This window comes from Strigops habroptila, chromosome Z (genome assembly GCF_004027225.2).
Source record: "Strigops habroptila isolate Jane chromosome Z, bStrHab1.2.pri, whole genome shotgun sequence".
NCBI classification, from domain to species: domain Eukaryota; kingdom Metazoa; phylum Chordata; class Aves; order Psittaciformes; family Psittacidae; genus Strigops; species Strigops habroptila.
Window position 1 is genome coordinate 59,037,573 of NC_044302.2, and position 22,300 is coordinate 59,059,872.

Sequence of the window (22,300 nt, forward strand, 5' to 3'; positions counted from 1 at the left end):
TTCTGCTCCATCACCTTCTGTCTCTCACCTGAGATCAGAGATCAGGCTTCCTTCACCTTTCTTGCAACATAATGCTCTTTTTATGAGCTTCCAGGTGCCCCGTGGCCAGGCAGACATCACAGAGGTCTGGTTCTCATCAACCCAGAAAAATGACTTGGCTGCCAATTGTGAAGGCCCTGCTAGAAGTGTTTGTCTGTGTCTGTGTCTGTGTGCGCATGTGCATGCTTCTCCCATGCTCCAGTGGCAGCTCTGCAGTTGCACTGCTCTGGCCCCACTCATGCAGTGGCAGCAAGTGGCCCTAGCGGAAGACATACTTCAATGCCACAGCACTTCTGATCTTTTCTAGTCTTAACAATTCATATTTGCTTTTTTAAGAAAGGGATTGGAGAAGCCATTGAAAACATGTCAACAAAAGTGATATATTTTGCTGAAGTGGATGATGTAACAGCCAAATATCCCCTGTAGAGTCAGCATGCACTGGAAAAATGATTATACATCTATATTTTGAGGTAATGGGCTGACATCCCTTTTTGCTCTCTCCAGCCAGTGCTGAATCCCCCATGGGCAGCATTGAGCAGTCTTTAATACCTCTTCCACCACAAAATTTCTATCCAGTGTTATGGACTCCATAAGCCTCACCCTGTCATTACTTCAGATGCTAGCTTGGACAGTTGGCTAAGTTTTGTAAGTTGTTTCTAGGGGAAGAAGAACTGCAGGAACCAAGTTGCTTCTGGACTCACTCAAGCAGGTCCATGTCCCTCTTCTGTTGGGGGCCCCAGAGCTGAACATAGTTCTGTAGGTGGGGTCTCATAAGAGCAGAGTAGAGGGGGAGAATCACCTCCCATGGCCTCCTGGTCATGCTGCTTTTGATGCAGCCCAGGATGTGGTTGGCTTTCTGGGCTGACAGTGTGCAGTGAAGCTGGCTCATGTGGAGCTTCTTGTCAACCAACACCCTCAAGTCCTTCTCCGCAGAGTTGCTCTCAATCCATTCTCTGCTCAGCCTATAGTTGTGCCTGGGATTGCCCGACCCAGGTACAGGACTTTGCACTTGGCCTTGTCGAACCTCATGAGATTTGCACAGGGCCACCTCTCAAGCGTGTCAGGGTCTCTCTGGATGGCATCCCTTCCCTCCAGCATGTTGACTGCACCACACAGCTTGGTGTTGCTGGCGAAATTGCTGAGGGTGTACTCAATTCCACTGTCCATGTCACCAACAAAGGTATTGAACAGTGCTTGTCCTTATACCAACACCTGAGGAGCACCACTTGTCACCAGTCTCCACTTGAACATTTTGCTGTTGACTGTATCTCTTTGTGTGTGGCCATCCAGCCAATTATCCACCAAGTGGTCCATCAATCAAATCCATGTATCTCCAGTTTAAAGACAAGGATGTTGAGTGGGACAGTGTCAAATACTTCGCACAAGTCCAGGTAGATGACATCAGTTGCTCTTCCCTTATCCACCAATGCTGTAACCCCATCATAGAAGGCCACCAATGGTTATCAATAATTTTAAATGTTTGTTTTGTTTTTTTAGGGTTTTTTGCCTGTACTTTTGGCATGGTACAGAACATTTATGGTAAAGAACAGGGGAAAACCATATAAATAGTCACTCAGACTCATTTGTTGGCCATATTTTTCAGATGTTACACAAAAGGAGTCTTTTGTGGGTATTGTTCTGCATTTGTGCATAATGCTCTATAGTACATCTCTCTACCCAAATTTCAGGTCAGACCTTTCTCACACTGCCAATAAAACTGGAAAAGCCAACCACTATTTCTTCTGTGCCTTTATGGAAGAAAATACTTTCAGCTGTGCTGAAAAACATTTGAGATTATCTAGAAATTCTGAATTGAATCATGTAAAGTTAAAATTACCAGAGCTGAAAAAATGCCTAAGTTAGACCTTCACAGCTGAACCTCTGTGACACTGTCCATGTAATTAATCCTGAACAACAGGATCTGAAGAACCTGAGCAGATTGTACTTTGAAATATGGCAATATAACTAGGTATTGAGCCAGCAATTCAATCGTTAATGGGAGATCTGTCCCAGCAATCTAACCTAGGATCAGGGATTAAGAACGGAGTTTGACCTTTTATACCATGTGTTCTTCCTCCTTCAGTCTTCAATTTTCCAAGATCCCAGTTTAAATGTAAAAAAGCAATCTTTTTTCGATTTGGTTGTTAAATTGATAAATTTCATCATGTAATAATGACATTATGTCACTCAGTGCTGACAAAAATTATTTCTTTCTGCAAAGTGAACTGTTATAGATTATAACTACACTTTAAGACCTTCTTAGCTTAGTACTGAGTGCATTGAAACCTTTACATGGTTTTAGCAGTTTTGTTTTGGTTTAGCTTTGTTGATGTAGGCTTGGAGTGATTACTTAGAAGTCTTTTAGTTTATACATTTTACAAAATGAGAAGTAATGGCAAATGTAATATTCAGGCAGCATATTCTTTGCTTTGCTTTCTTGGTAGGATCTTGTGGATAAGTAACAAATACAGAGATTTAAACATTACAGTTCAATATTCACATTTCAGAGGCACATAAACTTCCTTTCTGGGATCTACTGTCTGCACATTAAGTGTTTTGTAACCCTGCAGAAAACTGCAGAAAACTGACAGAGCCAGGCTCACAGTAAAGTGCTGACAATGGTCTTACTCCCACAAGAGGGCAGTAGGCAAGCACGGCATAGGAAAATGCCTTTGCACTTGATTTTAATTAATATCAATCTCATAGTTCAATTCTGCTTATTAATCATAGGAAATAGTACAAATTGTAAGAGTAATTTAATGCATAATATCAAATGACTCTTATTTTGCAGCTACTGTACTACAGAATTATTTTTTAGCCAATTTGTACTCATAATTATATATGTTTAAACATAAATTTTTGACTTCTGGTATCTTTCAACTGTGTCCTGAAATGTGAAATGCTTTGCTATCACTTTCATTCATACATAAATAGTCTGGGATGCTGTCCCAGCATAGGAAATTAATGTTGGTGAAACAAAGTACTTTCTGAAGGAAGGAAGACAAAAGATGGATTGTCTGGCTAGAAATCCACCTGGTAATTTCCCATGTGGTATTCTTCCCTTCCTGGAGCTCTGCATATGCTACTGCGTATATTCCTGATCCATCTTCTGCAGCATCCAGGACCAACCTCAGTCATCCACTTCATGCTGCTCCAGCCCTAAACATGACAGCATTGCACATGGACACTCTTACTTCATGAAAAACAGGCCTTTGTGGAGGGGTTTCACTCCTGTTGTCTTTTCGGCAGTGATTTGAACCTACAAGCGGCAACCTTCCTGGTAAAATATCTGGGGATTCCTCATCAGCACGTGTCTTATTTTCAGAAATAATTACAGATTTGGGATTTTATGTGCTGGGAGGAAAGTTTGTTTCAAAGAAGTTGAGTGGTTTTGGATGCTTATGGTTCTAAACCAGCTGTGAACCGTGTCTAGTTGAGTGTCATCTGTTCGCAAACAAGAATCTGTTTTCTTTTATATAGAAGTGAGCAGTTTCAGCAATGTTTAATCAACCAACACTGACCTTTCTTCTCAAGTGCCACAAATTCATTTTCAGTAAATGTTTAACTACTGATTTCTAAAGGGAAAGGTTCACAACACAAAGAACCTACTTTTAATCTTACACTGATTTTATAGTTACCACACAGCATGGTTGCTGCAGGGCTGCATATATAGATTATAACTACACTTTTAGGAGGTTAAAATTTTTTGTCTGTATTCCAAATGTCTTTTTACACTCGTGTTATCTCCTTTTTCACTTTGCTCAGGACATTTTTCTGTATTGTCCTAAGACATATGAAAATACTGACAAAAAGGAAAAAAATTAAGCTCACAGTATAACACAGGCTAAGCTGATGTTATCCTATGAGCTATGTATATCTGTTAAGACCTTTTCTCTTAACAAATGCATGTTTGAGAATTGCTCAGAATAATCTCAGGAGATAACTATACTGCAGTTTGTAGTTAGTGCAGACAAACTTACCTAGACAGCTTAGCTAGATAACCAGTTGTGACAGAAAGGAACTCACTCCAGGTTGCAAAGTCTGCTTGAAAAGTTGGGTAAGTATCAGGCAACTTATGGCATTAAGCTTTATGTCTACCCTCAACCATTAATTATTAAATCTCAGTTTTCTACACAATAGTGGAATCCCAGAAATGACCAAAGTTTGCACATACTGCCAGGGGTGTGGAAATGGGTTAAGCTATAGTATGTTGAGTTGTCGCGACTGCAGAAGATTATAAACATGCAATATATGCTAAAAATAATTATATTACTTCTCCACAGTGGAAAATGCACATCTGGATGTACCAATGTGAAACCATCATCCCTTCAAATGATTGCTATTTCAGTTCACAGTTTGCTTGTTTCTACCTGGCTTCCGTGGTAAGAATAAAGTATAAGTATTTTCCCACTTACCTCACCACTCCCACTCTCCCATTCCAGGGCATGGAATTCAGCTTAGAACTTGAGGAGGGTATGCACAGCCCTGTGAGTAAGGTGCAGGAGGTAAGCTGTTCTCAGGCATGGATGCCAAAACTTTAGGCTGTGACCACTTGAACTGATCTCGGCTATCTTACACTGAAATACAGCTCTTCTGGAGATTACTGATGCATATATTGGGGTTTTCACAACTAAGGTAAATTGTCCCAAATAGGCAGCTCTGGGATTTGTTACCATAACTCATATATTCCCAGGCTGTTCTAGTCTAATTGCTTCTACCCAGTTTAAACGCGCTTATCCGAAATTTTATGGGATATTTGCTATTAATTGTTCTCAACTATTAAAACTGAAGTAGCTGCTATAGGTAGGTATTTGTAAAGCATTGTTTACTCTTAAGGTACAGATAATCAGTGTGCTTTGCATGAAGAAAGAACATATATATGCAAAGAGGTGCAAATTTTAAAAGATTTTTGTCCTGCATTTGACATCACCTGGAATGTTTTCTGTATGCAGTTTGAATTTTAGGATTTGAGACTCCTTACCCAACTCATGGGGGTATTCTGCTGAAAAGTAATCAAAATTTCTTGGATTTAGCTCCTTAGATAATGCAAACATAAAATGCTGGGTAGTCTAACAAATGTACAAAGTAGATCATCCGTACCCAGATTTGTGTTTGTCAAATTATTGTGTGAAAAATGTACCTAAGGTCAGGTGTTGGGTGAATTTGCTTGACTTACTAGCGCCTGGATTTTTCTGCTGAAACATTAACAGCAAAACATATTGCTTGATTTTGCTGCACAATCACCAGAAGGCTGAAGTCAAAAGCAGTGAGATTCATGAGGGTTTATGTACCTTGGTGTGTTTTGCAGCAGTATTTGTATGAGGCGCATTAATTCCTAGCTTTTGGAGTGCAAGTTGACCTGTATCTTTTTACTGAACAAGTTTAGAGAATTTGTTACAAAACTTGTTGGGTTCAGCTGCCAGTAGCTGTTTCTTTGCAGGTTTTTTGTAGTGTTGGATAAATTGGTGCATGTGGGGTTAGCATGATCTTTTTAAACAGAAGAAGTTAATACTTGACGTAAGTGGTTACTAAATGTGTGTTTTTCCTGTACCTCTGGGTCAGGGTAAGAGCATTCCTGTGAGGCAGAAGATGTTAACCTTGCTCTGTAGGTTGTGTGCAGTTCACCATAACCCAAATGTCACACTTAAAGTTTTGCAATCAAGCAGTGAAACGAAGAAGACTCCTGAATTTTTGGGCACGCTTTCAGAAACATGAGTATTTAAGCGCAAGCAATGCAAACACTCACAGCTGCCAGGACTCATCTCTTGACTCGCTTTCTGTGCCATTCACATACTAGTGCCTCCAGCATCTGCTCCCCCACAGTGCATGGGAATTAGACATGCTTTGGTAAAAAAAAAAAATCAAACCAAACCAAACAAAAACAAAACAAACAAAACCAAACCAAAACAAAACGATGCTGGCGGGGTTCTCCTGCCACGGTTATTCTGGAAGAAAGGTGGAGTGCGGCCCGTCTCCCCCCCATTCCCATCCTCATGCCCATCCCCATCCTCATGCCCATGTCTACCCCGGCTCTCTACAGCCCGGAGAGGCCCCCCCAGCTCCGGGGCTCTCGCCGCCCGGCCCAGCCCCAGCCCCGCCTCGGGCCCGGCCCCGCCCCGGGCCCGGCCGCGCCCCGCCCCGCCGGGGCAAGTGGCAGTGGCGGCGGCTGCTGTGGCCCCACTGCCCCCGCGCCGCGACCATGACGGACCGCTCCGCCTTCGACACCAATGTCATCACCATGACCCGCTTCGTGATGGAGGAAGGCAGGCGGGTGAAAGGCACCGGGGAGTTCACGCAGCTCCTCAACTCCCTGTGCACGGCCATCAAAGCCATCTCCACCGCCGTCCGCAAAGCGGGCATCGCCAACCTGTGAGTCCCGGGATGCGGGGGGTTGGAGCGCCGGCAGCATCATCCTGCACCTTCCCGCACCCCCGCGGATCCAAGGGATCCTGACGCCTCCGGGGTGGTGGGGATGGGGGCTGCCACCCGAAAGGCGTGTCAGTGGGGTGGTGACCACCCACCCCTTACACAGAGCTGTAAGCAACTCCTTTAGCATCTTGGAATCTTGATTTTCTCAAGCGAAATGGATCCTATGACTTTTTAATAAGATGAGGCATGCGTTCTTTGACAGATGTCTGCTGCTGATAGACCTTCATGCAAACTTTCAGCAGGTTGGGTGCTTTTGGGTGTCAAAATATGCCTGACTACATACTGTAGTCAGTAGCTTAATATCAAAGCACTGTTTCATGCTGTGAGGCGTTTAATCAAATTCAGTGTGCTTTTTTTCATATTGCATCATAGTAACTTGTAGTTTCTCTATGAAGCTTTGGTTGTCTAAGGCTTTTAGAAAGAGCACCGGTTAGGAACAGTAGTGTCTGTAGTCATCCAGTCAACAGGGAGTTGCCACAGCCCCCTCCAGTTACAGGCTGTCTGCAGGGCACCTTGCCATCCCTTCCCATGAGTCCCCAACAGATGAAGCGTGAGAGCTGTAGCTGCGGACTGTGTCGAGGTTTTGCTCAGAGATTAGGACTTGTGCCTCCGCTCACAAGCATGGTGTTCAAAGTACATTGTTTCCTAAAAGCACTTTCATGCTTGCAGAAAAATGTTCAAGCTACTGTAGGAGAGAGAGAGTAGAACAGAGAATTATGCCAGGTCTTTTTCTTTGTGTTGTGCATTAAACTGAAGGAATGCAGTACATTCCTGAAGTAGAGTGTTCAATGTTATTACAAAAACCCCTAAAATACCAATATTCAGTCTAATCAATGAATTGTACCTGAAGTATGTAAGAGTCATCGGAATGTGTGCAGAGCTCGCTATTTTTTTTCTCTTTGAAGAGTTAAACTTCCCCTCTCTCTGTTTTACGTGCTTTCAAAATCACCTATTGAAAGGTCTCCTGGTACTTCCTGGTGCCGAATGGTTTGATTCGGATTAGCTCGCAGGGTTTTATTTGTGTTCCGCATTTGCATTTCTCAGTTTTATTCCCAAGGAAATTTTTACTACTTAAAGTCAAAACTGAAAACATCAAATCATAAAAATATTGATTTATCTGTGAGCATCTGTGTTTCATCATATTGCTAAGCAGGAGCAAATTACATAGAGAAGTTATACCCTAACTAAGTTGTCAGATTCATTGTTACTTTTTAAGTGTAAGTTTTCTAATGAAGTCTTAGCTTTTAGGGTATGCAGCTATAATATTGGAGCTTAGGATTCAGGGGCAGTATTTAGGTCTTAAAGCTAATTGCTCATTAAATAACACAATTAAGAGAAGTCAGCCTTCACAGCTTGCTGTGGCTATGTTTGCCTACAGTTTATGGAGTATTGAAAGGTGGGTCCTTGTTTTGTGTTCCTTATGTCCAGTGTCTTCTAGGTTTGCCACCATAGCTAATGTTACTAGGTCTTGGCAAGAATCCACAGGACAGTAAATAAAAAACAGGGTTAGAGACCTGAGATATCATCCAGAAGTGTTGTTTGGTTTACAAGATGTTTTGCTAGCATAAGATTGCCATAAACAGGGTGCTTTGAAAGATGTAGTGCCCTGTTCTCATGAAATGCTCTCTTGTCATTGCTCTAGCTATGGGATTGCTGGGTCTACCAATGTGACAGGCGATCAAGTGAAGAAGTTGGACATCCTTTCCAATGACCTGGTGATTAACATGCTCAAGTCATCCTTCAGTACATGTGTTATTGTGTCAGAAGAAAACAAGGATGCTGTGATAGTGGAAACTGAGAAACAGGTTAGCAGCTTTAAAGGTTCTCCCTGCTTGACTTCAGATTAGCCTTTACAGGTGTATTGCTTCACGTTTGAGAAACTGAAACTGACCTAAAAATTTCAGAAATTTTTTCTTTTTTCCCACTTTTCCTAATTATGGAGGTAAGTTATTTCTTGCTTATCCCATCTGATCTCTGGGATAAGCAAGGGCTATGCTCTGAGTCAGTCAAGCCCTTTTCTAAAGTAGCCTTGTCAGTTGGACAGTGAGGAGCTGTTCTATGCAGGCCAGATCTCGAGTTTTTTAATTCATGCAAATTCTCCTTGAAGCCCACGAAAGACGCAGCAAATATGAAACAAAAATATTTTTAACTTATTTATATTCACAGGTACTTGTTGAGCACTTTTTTCCTAGCTAATATTTTGGTGTAGAAAGTAAAAATCTGAGTAAAAAATTAGCAAAAAACCCCCAACTAAAGCATGTTTTATAAAGTATAATAATGTTTGCTTTGCTGAAGCAGTTCTCTTTTTCTCCCTGCTGAGGAATCTTCGAAAATTATTTTATAGGCATTGGATGAACAAAGATTGCTTTAGGTCTGAACAAACATGATACCAGATCCTACAGAGGGAGGCTCACTGTTAATGCTTTTCTAAATTAAACGTGAGTACCTTCAGAGTTGAGAATTGCTGGACTTAAATAAGTTCCTGGCATGCAGAGTGAAATCAAATGAAAAGCAAATAAACACTGTTGTTACACATGATTATTAAAATGGCTGTGGATAAAATAAGGGGAAAACAAACTATTTAAAAGCTACAGTTGATTCAGCCATTTTCTTTGTACTGGTAATTTCCTGTAGCTATAGGAATCCTTAATATGGCAATACATAGAGATTATTCTTTTTTGGGGGGGGGAACCCCAAAACCCATGTTTCTTACCAAAGATTGGCTGAGGTAATTTGTGACCATCTGTGCATGCAGAGCACAAATAAAGTGAAATGTGTGGTTTACGAATGTAAGCTGTTAAAGCCCTTTTTAATGTCTCTTATTTTTAGCTGTACATGAAAAATGCTGATCTTCTTAATTTGTCTTTTTCCCTCATGATTCAGAAAGCCGTTTCGCTGGAGGCAAGAAAGTGTAGTCTGAATAGATATTAGATAGGTATTACAGAATGCTTATCAAAATGCACCAGCATTAATTAAATAGATGAAGCTAAACTAATAATTAAAAATATTATCTTATATAAATAAAAAATATAACATATATAATAATATATAGTATGTATAATATAATTCTGTAGGAAAACTTAATCTTTCCCATGTCATCACCTGTTACTTACTTTAAAGATTTCCCATCTTCTGCAGTGGCACAAATCTCGCAGTTGTAATCAAGGACGGAATCTGGGACAAAGTATTTCTAACATTTGAATTCAGTTCCTTCATGATCTGTAAAAGCCTTTTAGTTTATGTTGTTTGAAAGTCTCTGATACAATTTACCTTCTGCAGTATTTTTGTTTAGGGGAAGTGGGTAAATAATGTCGGTAATCTAATTGTTCCCTCTTTTGTATTTTCTAGGGTAAATACATAGTCTGTATAGACCCTCTAGATGGCTCATCAAACATTGACTGTCTTGTTTCCATTGGGACCATCTTTGCCATCTATAGAAAGGTAAAATAATTTCATGTAGGATAGGAAAAACTACTACCGTGCATCATTTGATGAAACATAATTTCATGTGAAGACTTAACAAAATCTAACTAAACTTGTTTGTGAAAGAGACTTTCCGGACCAGCTTAAAGTTAAATCTGCTATTTCACAGACACTTGTATAAAACATTTGTGAAGGATTTGCATTAGTCTCTTGGCAGATGAGTTACCTATGTGTACATGGAGGCCTGGCTGATATTTAATTATCCAGCTAAAGAAATTATCCCTTACAACCAATCAGGTCTTAGATTTCATGAATAGTTGGTTGAGACAAAATACCACGGGTTTGTCATCTACTTGGGGAACGTGCTTTCAGGTTTTCTTGTTCTCTGTGCTAATAGTCCTGCTAGCCTGAGGACAGGCTTCAAACACAAACCAGAGCTGAAACATGGCATGTGCATTTGAAGTGTCTAATTCACTTTGAAAAGCAGAAACCTTGTCTGAAGGAGCTTGAAATACCGGACCAACATGCCAGAAGATGGGGGAAAAAGTAAGATAAACCACATCTGGCTGTCCATCTTAATCATCTTTTGTGTGTTGTCATATATTCCAAAATAACTATTTTCAATCTCATTTTTGTATGAAGCAAAAGAAAACAAAAAAAATCACAAGTACTTTTGATCAGCTGTGAACTCCGTGAGTCATTTTCATTGCTTGCTCTGTAACTGTGCCGTGGTGTTTTCCTTTGAGCTGTGTTCATCATCACCTAGAGGGAGGTACACAGCTCTATATTATCTCCTTAATTCTTTCCGGCTTCCTGCATTCCAGCTAGGCTTATACAAGAGCATTTGTAGATCACTGTGTTTGTCTCCTCCTTATAATTTGTATTAGTGCATCCAGTAGGAATCTTAGCTGTTGGTCATGGTCATTTGTGCCACCTCATGCATTGTTATGGAGTAGCAGACTGTCCCCATCCCAGAAAGCCCAGTTATGTACAAATTATAGAAATGAAGTAAAGTTGTCTGTGCTCCTTCTTATTCTAGGTGTCACCTGAGGCACCTTCTGGGAAAGATGCTTTGCAGCCTGGGCGTAATCTTGTGGCAGCTGGTTACGCTCTCTATGGTAGTGCCACAATGCTGGTACTGGCCACTTCAGCTGGAGGTGTCAACTGTTTCATGCTGGATCCGGTGAGAATGTCTTCTATTTCTTTGTTTCTTTATTAGGGATAACAAGGTACTGTCTATAAGAACTGTTTGCCCCCTCCCAGAATCAAACAAAGAAGCAATTTTCAAGCTAATGTGGAGAAGTATGCTTAATAACACATCAGCAGTAATGTCAAGAGATTTTTGTGTTCTGCCTGCCTGCTGCAGTGGTGCTATGTGTGATTCAACAGTGGCAAGACAGCCAAGTCAGTGGAGCAAATATACAGCATGTGTCAAACCATGTGACATTTAAAATGAGCTGTTTTCTGCAAAACAGAATGCCCTTTAAGACTTTATTTCTCTTTTCCTTAATGCTAGGACTGTAATAAAACAGAGAAACAGAAAAATTTAACCTTCTTCTGTGTTTTCAGATCCCACCATGATGTGTAAAAGAGTAAGTGAAGTGTGTGGGTGTGTTTGACGTTGTAGTACATGTTGACCATATGAATTAAAATAAAAGTTCTATTTGTCATAACAGAAAGTAGTTTGCTTGTAGTGAGCTGGTTTTTTGTAATCAGTTAGTCATGCTGTGCCACCTGCCAGTATTAAATGTTTAGAACGTGCAGTGGACCAGCTGGAGGAAATACTATTGGTGCCCCCTGTTAAGTAACAGCTTAAGTAGCTGCATGTATTTTTGTCTATATTTAGATAACAGATTAAACTTTGAGCATGCATGCATGTTATTGTGTTTATTTTTAGGACTAACTTGGAAACTGACTTTAAAGGAAAATAGACCAGCCCTTGGTTATAGAGATTGGCTCTCTTGACTCCAGGGATCCAGTTAGCCCAACCAAAAATGAACTAGAATTTATTAATATCTACAGCTATTTGAGGATGTTTATACATTGCTTCAACCGACTCTCAGTTTCTAAACTCCCCAGAGCTGTACTAGCAAGATGGTGGAGAGCTCAATAAATATACAAGCAACAGAATATTTTGGCACAGGAAAGTGATAGAGAGCTGGGAATGGTAGTATGAAGAAGCTTGCTTGACCCTAAGGATTCTTGCTCTGTCTGTGTTTCATGGATAAAAAACCACTTCTGATCTAGAGCACTTTCTTGTAGGTACCGAGTTACTAAAGAAAATGGCAGCAAATTTTTCCTAAATTGTGTGTGCAATTGATTTTTGCTTTTGTTTGTAAATAAATGAGCAATTAATGTTAACAAATTGGTTTTCTTTCTTATTGCTAGGCAATTGGAGAATTCATTTTGGTGGATAGGGATGTGAAAATCAAAAAGAAGGGAAATATCTACAGTCTCAATGAAGGCTATGCTAAATACTTTGATCCTGCAGTCACAGAGTATCTCAAAAAGAAGAAATACCCTGAGGTAAAAGATCCTGTTTCAGAGAAAGTTTCTGATGGCAAGCAACACTCGTAATTTCCAATTTTATGACCACTGTTCAGAGCTTGGTTTTGTTTCCTACCTATTTAAAATGTATATTCATGTAGGACTGATAATTAGAGCAGCAGTTGATATGACCAGATATTTCACCATCCTTCTGTGCTGCTCTTCATCCTTCACCTCTTTTAGATTTTATTTTTTTACTTCTTTTTTCTTTCATTTTTTCTTTTTTTTTTAATCTTTCTTTTTGGCTGGGAGCCCAAGTAATGGTCCTGGAGGCAAAACTGGGCATCTGGTGATGAAGAAATTTGGTCAACATGTGTGTTTGTTAGGTGATTGCTGCTTCCTTGCTGCAGCATCTGAGCAGGTGGAGAGCCGAGTGGGGAGGGCAGTGTATCACTGCTCAGTGGTAATACAAGCTGGGCCCTGCAGGGGCTTCCTACTTCAAAAGCTAGTGTAGTTTGAGGGTCCACTCCATGGTTTGACAGCTTTCTGATGTCAGGAGGCCTGAAATTCTAAGGAGTGCCTGTAAAAATCATGTCTGTTTTCATGTCTTATGTCTGTCATCACTGGAGTTATGATGTGGACATTGAAGCGTAAGCATTTACTATTAACTGTTTGTGTACCTTCTTGACTTCCTGATCTTGCTTAGAACAAACACTGGTGTTTTCATCTGGCATCTTACCACACTTAAGGTGCTGTTTATTTAGATATTAAAATATAATCTCTGGAGTATAGTAAGGAAATTGTATGAGTAGCCAACTACTGACTTTTTCGTACCAAAAAAAATGTAAAAGGTTGGAAAAATGGGTAGAAGAAACAGGAAAGGTCACTTCTTTTGCTCCTTGGTATTTTTTTCTGCTACAAAGAAAAGATCCCAACATCAATTCCTAGCACTTGATCTTTTTTTCTGCTAGAAATGCAGTGTTTTTAAAGGCTTAGAGCACTGATGGAGAGCTGGGATGCATTTTCTGTTGTTGGCACTAACACTCATCTATCCTGAAATATTCTGTCAGTTGTTTTTCTTGGATTTGCTCAGTTAGAAAATGAAGAGGAAGCTTAAATTTTCTCCAAAACTACTTTGAATATTATTGATGAAGAATAATATGGGGGAGTTAGATCTTAAGACAACTAAGAGGGTGGGGGGACGAGATTAACCTGATGTGCTCAAAAGTTACACTTGCTTAAATCTCTTTCTGTAGGATGGCAGTTCACCATATGGTGGGAGGTACATAGGATCTATGGTGGCTGATGTGCATCGCACACTGGTGTATGGAGGAATCTTTCTGTATCCTGCTAACTCCAAAAGTCCCAAAGGAAAGGTAAAACTGCATAAGCAAATTATAGAAAATGTTACATAAGATATCTCAGTATCTCAGAACAGTATTTTGACTGCAGAACGTGTGTTTTATAGCTTACAGAGGTAGGTTACACCTCTGGTGTGTGAGTATGGCTACCCCTTGCACACTGTCATGAGTGACAGCAACCTGTTGTCAGAGACCTACTTCAGGGCTACTGCTTGTCTGTTTCAACTGCTCTGACTGCTCAAATAGGCTTCTCTGTACCATCTGCAACCAAATTGTGCTGGCCCCAGCCAAGGGAAACACTACAAACAACCCACATTACCCTGAGATTCCTATTACAAGCTAGTGTGTGAGAAGCCTAAAGACAGCGCACCCTTTACAAGTCGGTCTGCTCAAGAGAAAACCATCTTGTGTTTTGTACTTGGTGGCACTGCCTTATCTGGAGGAACTATGCCTGGCTGCCTCTGCCAGAACAACAGTCCGTCAGGGAGGATCACACACTTGCAGGCTGACAAGGGGACTGTTTATTCAGCAAAGACCTTTCATGTGTTTTGTAATTGTCTGTAAATTATTCTTCAGGTTGCAGATAAGATGCAGTTACTCATTAGGGAAATGTAATGGCATACTCAGGGCCACTGTTTTTCTTTTCACACAGGCCTACGTGGTCTGCTGTCTTGTTAAAGGTTGTGTCTTACATATGAGCTTTATCTCTATGTAAAGAGCACAATGCAAACATGAGCTATGGAGAAAGCACTCAAATTGGGCAAATCCAGCATTCACTGTGTTTTGCTTAAAAGAAAAAGCCACATAATTTCATTCTTGAGGTAAAGTTTATATGAAATATGGAGTGCTTGGAGTGTTGACTGGTTTTAAATCAAATGCCAAATATATTTACATTTCATGGTTCTCAGCATTACCTGGGCTGACTGTTGCCGTTTTTATTCTTCTCTTCTAGCTGAGGCTGCTCTATGAATGCAATCCTATGGCTTTTGTTATTGAGAAGGCTGGGGGAATAGCAACAACTGGGAATCAAGCAATACTAGATATAGTGCCTGAGGATATCCACCAAAGAGTGCCTGTTGTCTTGGGATCTCCTGATGATGTGAAGGAGTACCTTGAGATAGTCAGGAAGCATTCAGCTAAGTAAAGAAAGCTTGCTGAAGTCACTGTGCAGATGGGGAAAAAATGTCTGACAGCTGAACCAAGAAACATACTGCAGTACTGCAAGATTGAACTGTCTCACCGCTGTAGCAAGAGAGAAATGAGCCATATTTTCTTAAGATTTTTTTTTTTTTTTGAGTGAAATCTTGTGCAATTGCATTGTGCAATAAAAGGCATTTAAAGGTTGTATTAAAGGAAGCATTAAAAGTAAAAGCAAAGGAAAAATGTTTGCTTGTTCATTTATCATTTGTGATTACACAAAAGCCACTGTGCTACAAGGAAATACTGTGTTGCATTAATTAACTAGCAGAAGACAACTTTCTCAGACAAGCTACAGCATATCACAAGAATATCTGACTGTGTCCTGTTCTGAAAATGCTGGGGGGAAGACGCAGCAGCCTCTTACAGTGAGTGACCTTTCCTAGACCAGTCTCTAATTGTTTGGCAGTCAGTATCAATGCTAATGGGGGCACCTTCACATGTTGTTTCTAGGTCCCAGAAGTTACTCACTGGACTTTGGTCTGGGCTTAATCTGACGGAGAATTAACTTCTGTGAAACAGGTACATTAGTGTATGTTAATTCTGACACATACTGTTAATATTGCCAGTTGGCATTCTGTCAGATCCAGTTACACAAGGATGGAAAATCACATTCTGAAGGTGGATTTTGAATTGGATAAGGAGCATGTGTAGACAGCTTGGTACCATTCTGCTTTGACAAGCTGGCTATCTTTGCCAGAAATTAACCTACTTGCTTGATGAAAAAATGAACCTGTGTGTTGCTAGCAACCCCCACCAGATGTTCTTTGTGTTATTTTGGGAGTGTGCATTACCATGGAAAGGGATTCTGCTGCTCTAGCAGAATTAAGTTGCAAAGATCCCCACAAAGCATACTGACATTTAATATGCTGATTCAGAGCATGCTGCTGGGAACACGGCATTAGTGCTTGAGAGCTAGATGGGCTGACCACCTGTCTGGGTATGGTTTATGTTCATGACTCACAGGCTTTTTGAATTGGTCCAAATCTGCAAATCTTTGACATTTCTAACTGCCCCCTTACCTTTGCCAAACTCAGACTAAGGGATGTTGCTGTTGCGTAGACTGCCACTGAACTTTCACTCAATCATGCACTGGGAGCCCCTGTCTATGGGTGCAATGAGCTATAAACCTGCCTGTCTAAGGATTTTGTATGCATCAGTGCAGATAGCCTGTCTGAGCTTGGCTCTTCTTGTAAAACAAGAAGAAAAGAGTGTGGGGGAACCTACCAGCCCATGGTGCAAAGGCATACTCTAGGAGGGCTCACATGGAAAAAAACTGGGGGCCCTTGTTCTGCCATAGGTTGTGTTCGGGGCATTTGGAGGCATACTGGCATGCCTTAGACGGGTGTTGGTTTTGTCTGTAGGTTGACCCTTTATGGTGACATGTTTTAGCAGGGACTGAATGGCCTAGTTTCCACTGAAAATGCTGTTTCCAGTAAGACTTTGTCAATGAAGACAGGGCTTTCAGGGATTTGTGCCCTTAGAGGATCTGGACAGTGCTGGAAATCTACAACTGAGCTCTTCTGCCTGTGCACTCACTTTTCATATTGTGAGGGCCTAAGTCTGGCCTTGCACAGGATCTTGCTCCTCTGTAGACCAAGCTCTGCTCTGGGAAATGAGCCGACCATGGCGTATGTATTTTGCTCGATATGCACCTGCAAAATCAGGCACCCCAAAAAGAGTAACGATGTAACATGCTGTCTAATTTCTGACTAATTCCCCCCTGGGAGAAGGCTCAAACCCACACCTCCCAGCAAGGTGCCCTTATTGCCAGTGTGGGGGCTAGCCTGGAAGGAGAGGCTTTACTACCCCAGCTTGTGAGTGCTGTGCAATGATGCGGGAGAGGACTTCATGCAACTAGACAGCAAGTGGGACAGCTGTGTACTGGGGACTCCTGAGGCCTGGGCTTTTCTTCATAGGCTGCTTTTTCTTATGCTAAGACCAATGCTGCTTCCTCTGCCCCTTCAGACCACTGGGATATGGCCATGCTCTCACTTTTGTAAAAGAAAGAAAAAAATGCACTCCTTGCATCTGTTTTGCCTTTTCATTGTGATTTCAAAAGAAACAGCAACTCTGAGTTTTGACAGGGTATGAAGGTACTAGGAGCGGTTGGAGATTCCTCCCTTGCACATTCCTACCAGTGAAACACTTCCCAAAGGAATTCCATGTTCCTGGCCCTAGCATGTCCTTACTTGCTGGCTGTGGCACATACCTGATAGCACTTTAAAGGGCTCCATGCTCACTAAATCAGCCACAGCCACCAGCATGCCGAGAAGGACTCTAGATCTCTCTGAGGTTCTGGATGCTGCTCCTCAAGGAAAGTGCATGACTATTGTTGTCATGCACGACTTTTTTAGATCCTTATGTTTTTAATTCAACCTGCCCCTGGAGCCATGGCACAATTTTTTATTTAATATACTAAGCAGAGGATAGTTGGAAGCCCTTACAGGTTTTTTTGGGGCTTTCCATATATCAGTTTGGACTGCAGTGCCTCACTAGTCTGTTGGCACAACTTGACAAACAGTATCCAAAGGAGTCATTTTTGTCTAGTTGTAGTAATTTGTCAGCTGTATTCTGCCTTCAAGCTCTTCAGGGATCGCTGGACTGCATATATCTATTTTTAAGACACCATACTGGCAGCAGGCAAAGGTTATAGAAGGAAAGTCAATACTGCCCGTGTCTGCTAGGTCAGTTTCCAGTGTTTTGGTTTTGTCTGTAGGCTGACATTTTATAGTTAGCATTTTTCACATTGTGACCTGGGTTTTCTTTTCTATTTGTAACATGTAAGCCCACATTTGAATGGCATCCCCACGTAGGCACCAGCAGGGAGGACTATTTAGTGATCTCCTTCCACAGCCCCCTTTCCAGGGCTCTCCCTGTGTATCAGCATGGGTTGGAAGGGTGGGTTTGTCACAGCGTCCACCATGAGCCCCAGCTGCAGTAGCACTCACTGCCCTGCTGAGGCTGAACCGTGGCATTTGGTGAAAGGTCGCTGGCTCCAGTTTCATTCAGCATCATCCAAGAGACTAACATTTCAAATCAGTTAGAAAAGGTGTCACCTTCAAGGCACAGGACTAGTTGAATATGCCAGTGGAAGTGTGAATCACCTCTGAGAGCTCTTGTGTAATCTTCATATTAGAGGGCAAATCTCCCATTGATCCGTCAAATGGAGGTGTTTATATTTTTAACTTTCTATGCTGTTCCCACCCATCCTACTGAGTGGTTCTCAGGTTTAAAAAGAATCATCACACATTTTTTAAACAATCTGATTTCTCGCTCTTAAATGCTAAATATGTGTATAGCTTAATCATTCAGTTTAATCATCAAGGTTTTTATCATTCCATGGGATCACAGTATTTATCTAAACAGGGTAAAGTTTTCATGCAACCCAATCTTGTGCCTTTATCCAAGTTTTATTCTTTTATTTCTCTTCTTGCTTTGCTGTTGGCTGCAATGTTTCTAAAAAGCTTGGGTGTAGAGACTGTGTTCTTTACGTATTAGTCTAAGTAAGTTAAATTCTTATTGAAGGAGTGTTATACCAGTCTCTTCATCTCCTATTATTTGTGCTTGTGTGTCTCCTTTTGCCATTGTCTGTCAGACCTTTTTACGGTGTAAAAGCCTACATATCACTTAAAAGATCTACAGATCTAAGTAGAATACATAAATATATATTCAGTGTATTGCTTTTACTTTTTGTTTCATTATTTTGCCTTTAGTCTTTTGAGCAGTGCGACACAGACACAAGCTACATGTATAAAATAACTCTCATTTTCTTGTAACATTTTTCACAGGAACCACACATTTTTCATTTGTTCTTAAAACAGTTTTCATCAGTATATCTCTACCCTATCTATTACTGAAGCAAAAGCTGAAATGAGTTTTGGATTAATACTTAGAGGCTGGGGAGGGTCAAGAGAAATGCCACAGAAATGACCCAAGGACTGGGAAGCCTGCCATGTGAGGAAAAAAGTCACAGAGGATACCTTATCAGTATTTAAAGGGTGGCTACAAAGAAGATGGATACTCCCTTTTTACAAGTAATTACTGAGACATCTAGTCTAGTTCATGCTTGGCCTTGAAAGGTTGGACCAGATAATCCTTGAGGTACCATCCAACCTGTTATTCTATGACTGATTCTGTGACTGATTCTATTTGAGCAGCAGCTCAAAGCACTGTGCTTTATAAATACTAAAAAGTATCCAGGACTTGTAAAAAGCATTTGGGGATTTTTCATTTAAAAAAAAAAAAAAAAAAAAAAAAAGGAGGAAAAAAAAGGGAGAAGGAGAAGAAAAAAGAAAAAGAGGCAAATAATGGTCTTACTCTGATAGCACCCTTTGAACCACTAAGCCCAAAACAAACTTTCTGTTAGAAGATTATCTGAACTTTGTCTTTTTGACCAGTGTAAAAGATCATTTGGAGTCAACAGAAGAGCTGCATGTGATGTTTTGACAAATGTTAGAAGCAATAGGCCAACCACCACCCCATTTCTTATTTGCTAATTTGATTTAGTATACCAATGATATTCTAGCTACACAGCAGAGGGATTTTGCATTAGAAGCATTTTAGTACTGGTCAGGCTGACAACTGCCATGATGACGAAATAATGTGTAGAATGCAATGGCTGTACTAAAAGCAGATCTGTTTGCATGTATAATGTGAAAACTGTCCCCTTCTTTTATTAATAGCACCATATGCTATGCCAGAGCTTCCTAGGTATGTTATTTTCTGGTTTTGTACAGAGTCTGTTTAAAGAAAGAAAGTCTCCTAACCTGGCAAAAAGTACTCGAATATTTGTTCTGTGCAATGAGTGGGATTGTATACTTTTAACTAGGTCACAGTCGTAGGAAAGAGAAAAACAGATCTTCAAGATCACTTTCTTCCAGCATTGCCTTAGAGGCAAGGTCTGCCTGCTGTTTCACCTAAGGAGCTCTGCTCATCCCCACAAACTAAGCACATGGGATGCAAGCAGTGCTGAACTTGTTGCTAGTGTTCAGTGCTGTCATAGAATCATAGAACGGTTTGGGTTTGAAGGGACCTTAAAGATCATCTAGTTCCATTCCCCCTGCCATGGGCAGGGACACCTTCCAGCAGACCAGGTTGCTCAAGGCCCTGTCCAACCTGACCTTGAACACTGCCAAGGATGGGGCAGCCACAACCTCTGGGCAACCTGTGCCAGGGCCTCATCACCCTCATGTGGTGTAAAGAATTTTTTTCCTAACAACATCTACTTTTCGAGTTTAAAACCATTACTATCTGTCCTGGTAAAAAGTCCCTCTCTAGCTTTCTTGTAGGCCCTCTCTAGGTACTGCAAGGCTGCTTTAAGGTCTCCCTGAGCCTTTTCTCCAGGAGGAACAAGCCAAACTCTCTCAGCCTGTCTTCACAGGAGAGATGCTCAAGCCCTCTGAGCATCTTCATGGCCTCCTCTGGGCTCACTCAAGCAGATCCACATCCTTCTTGTGTTAGGGGCTCCAGAGTAGAAGAAGAGGTGTGTGGTACCATGGGCTATTTCCCAAAGTATGACATGTATCAATGACAAGCACGCTTTTGTCTTCCAAAGCTTGCTCCATTGCTGTGATTCTTGATCAGTGGTGCGTGAAAAGTGCTCTCATGCTTGCCTAGCACTTATCCCTTGTGTGCAAGGAGAGCTGGAAAGTGGCAACTGCTGATGGGGCAGCAAGGCTGGAGCCCTTCCAAGCACAGGCTGCTGTGCACAAGCAAGAACCCTCAGGGAAATGGAGCCAAGGAAAGAGCAGAGCTCAGTTGTGCTACAAGTTTGCACTGGGCGTGAGAGACAGGGAGAGCCAGGGCATGAGTGGTGTCTTGGAGGTGCGAGAGCCGCTGGCAAGAACCAAGCCCAAGGGCCCAGGGGAGCCCTGACGGGGAGCCCTGACAGGCAGCTGTGCTCAATGCTACAGAGGACAAGCAGCAACACCCAGGGGCTACCCTGGCAGTCTAGAAAGCTTCCTCCCCATGGATGCAGGGCACGAGGGCTACCTGCATGGAGCATGAGCAGGCAGCTAGCCAAAATGGCCCAAAGCAACCCTGGCAAGGTGCCATGCTCAGTGCTGAAGAGGAAGGCAGAAAAACCCAGGGACACTTGCTAGCCCACCATGGGGGAAAAGAAGCTTTCCTCCTCCCAGCTGCAGGGAACAAGGGGCCACCTTTGTGGTGCATGAGCAGCAGGCAGTAACCTAGCCTGAATAGATCAGAGGAGCCCAGACAAGTGGTCATGCTCAGTGCTGCAGAGGAAGGCAAAGAACCCCTGGGGAGCAGTGCCAATCTGCCCCAGGGGGAAAATTCCTTCCTGACCCCAGCGCTGGCGATCAGCTACTCCCTGAGCATGTGAGCAAGACCCGCTTCTGGTCCACAGGCTGGTCATGCCTCCCCGGAAATGCCCAAACCCTATTCTCCCTCAACCTGGACCCAGCTCAGGGTCTCCTGAGAGTGGCCAAATGCTCCCGGCCTGATTGACCTTGTGTGCAAGAATCTTTCCATGCTTGGCAGGGCACCAGTGGCTGCTCCCTTCCAAAGTATCTGCATCCTATTTCTTACAGCTACTGCCCCTGGCTCCATGGGGATGAGGATGGTGAGCTCAGCAGTGCTCCTCAAGAAGGCGTTCCCATCACTGGGCCATCGCTATCCAGCTGAAAAGGATTTCTATCCCTCAGATGAGCTTTGAAGGTGTCCCCACCAGGAACTGGCCTTGCAGCGTAGAACATTCAGCAGCCTCTTCCACCCTCTGGTCTTCCTCCCTTGGCCCCCTCTAAGTAACTCCATCAGCTCACGGGCTTCCCAGATGCCTCTGGGCTGCCCCCAGGCCATCCATGACAGTGGAACACAGGAGGGTGATTCCTTTTATGCTTCTTTGTGACTCCTGCGTTGCTGGGTCGTGGCACTGTGACATGTGGGTAAGAGAGCCCCACGTGCGCAACCCTGCCCACTGTCCCTCTGCACAGCATCCTCTGGAGGAAGGCTTTTGGGATTTGATGAACTGTAGTTATGTCCATTAAAATGGGCAATAGGATTGTAAACTGTCACCTTCTGACTTTCCCTCTGAGCTCCACCACTCCTTAGGAAACATGCTGTCAAAAAGCAAGAGGTGGTAAAATCTGAACCCTGTAGGGAAGACTAAACCATGCTAAAGTACTTTTACAGGACTTCGAAGAGACTCAGTTAATGTTTTTCTGCCCCTTACTGTCAGTCTCAAGCAAGACCTTTGCTTGAGGCTAGTTCAAAGCAGAAAAACCTTAGCAATCAAATCCCTTTAAAACTCTCCACATAAAGTATTGTTCATAGGTGAAGAGACGCTTTTAGGAAAATCCAAAGAAATGCTAAAGATTAAAAGAGAAATGCAAAGGAAAAAC

At 42.0% G+C, this 22,300-nt stretch overlaps 1 protein-coding gene and 1 long non-coding RNA gene across 2 annotated transcripts; one reads left to right on the top strand and one right to left on the bottom strand.

The window, feature by feature from the left end:
* Window positions 1-1,339: 1,339 nt before the first annotated feature.
* LOC115619454 lies at window positions 1,340-21,719 on the bottom strand. The gene is made up of 3 exons (XR_003995025.1): window positions 21,709-21,719; window positions 4,769-4,771; window positions 1,340-1,454 (listed from the first exon to the last, which is right to left on the bottom strand). It is a non-coding gene; the product is annotated as an uncharacterized LOC115619454 (long non-coding RNA).
* On the top strand, window positions 6,173-15,110 carry LOC115619452 (fructose-1,6-bisphosphatase 1-like). Its single transcript, XM_030511726.1, has 7 exons — window positions 6,173-6,408; window positions 8,111-8,273; window positions 9,817-9,909; window positions 10,931-11,074; window positions 12,280-12,417; window positions 13,635-13,754; window positions 14,692-15,110. The coding sequence occupies exons 1-7, from the start codon at window positions 6,239-6,241 to the stop codon at window positions 14,881-14,883; spliced, it is 1,020 nt and encodes a 339-aa protein (XP_030367586.1). The 5' UTR covers window positions 6,173-6,238; the 3' UTR covers window positions 14,884-15,110.
* Window positions 21,720-22,300: the final 581 nt, after the last annotated feature.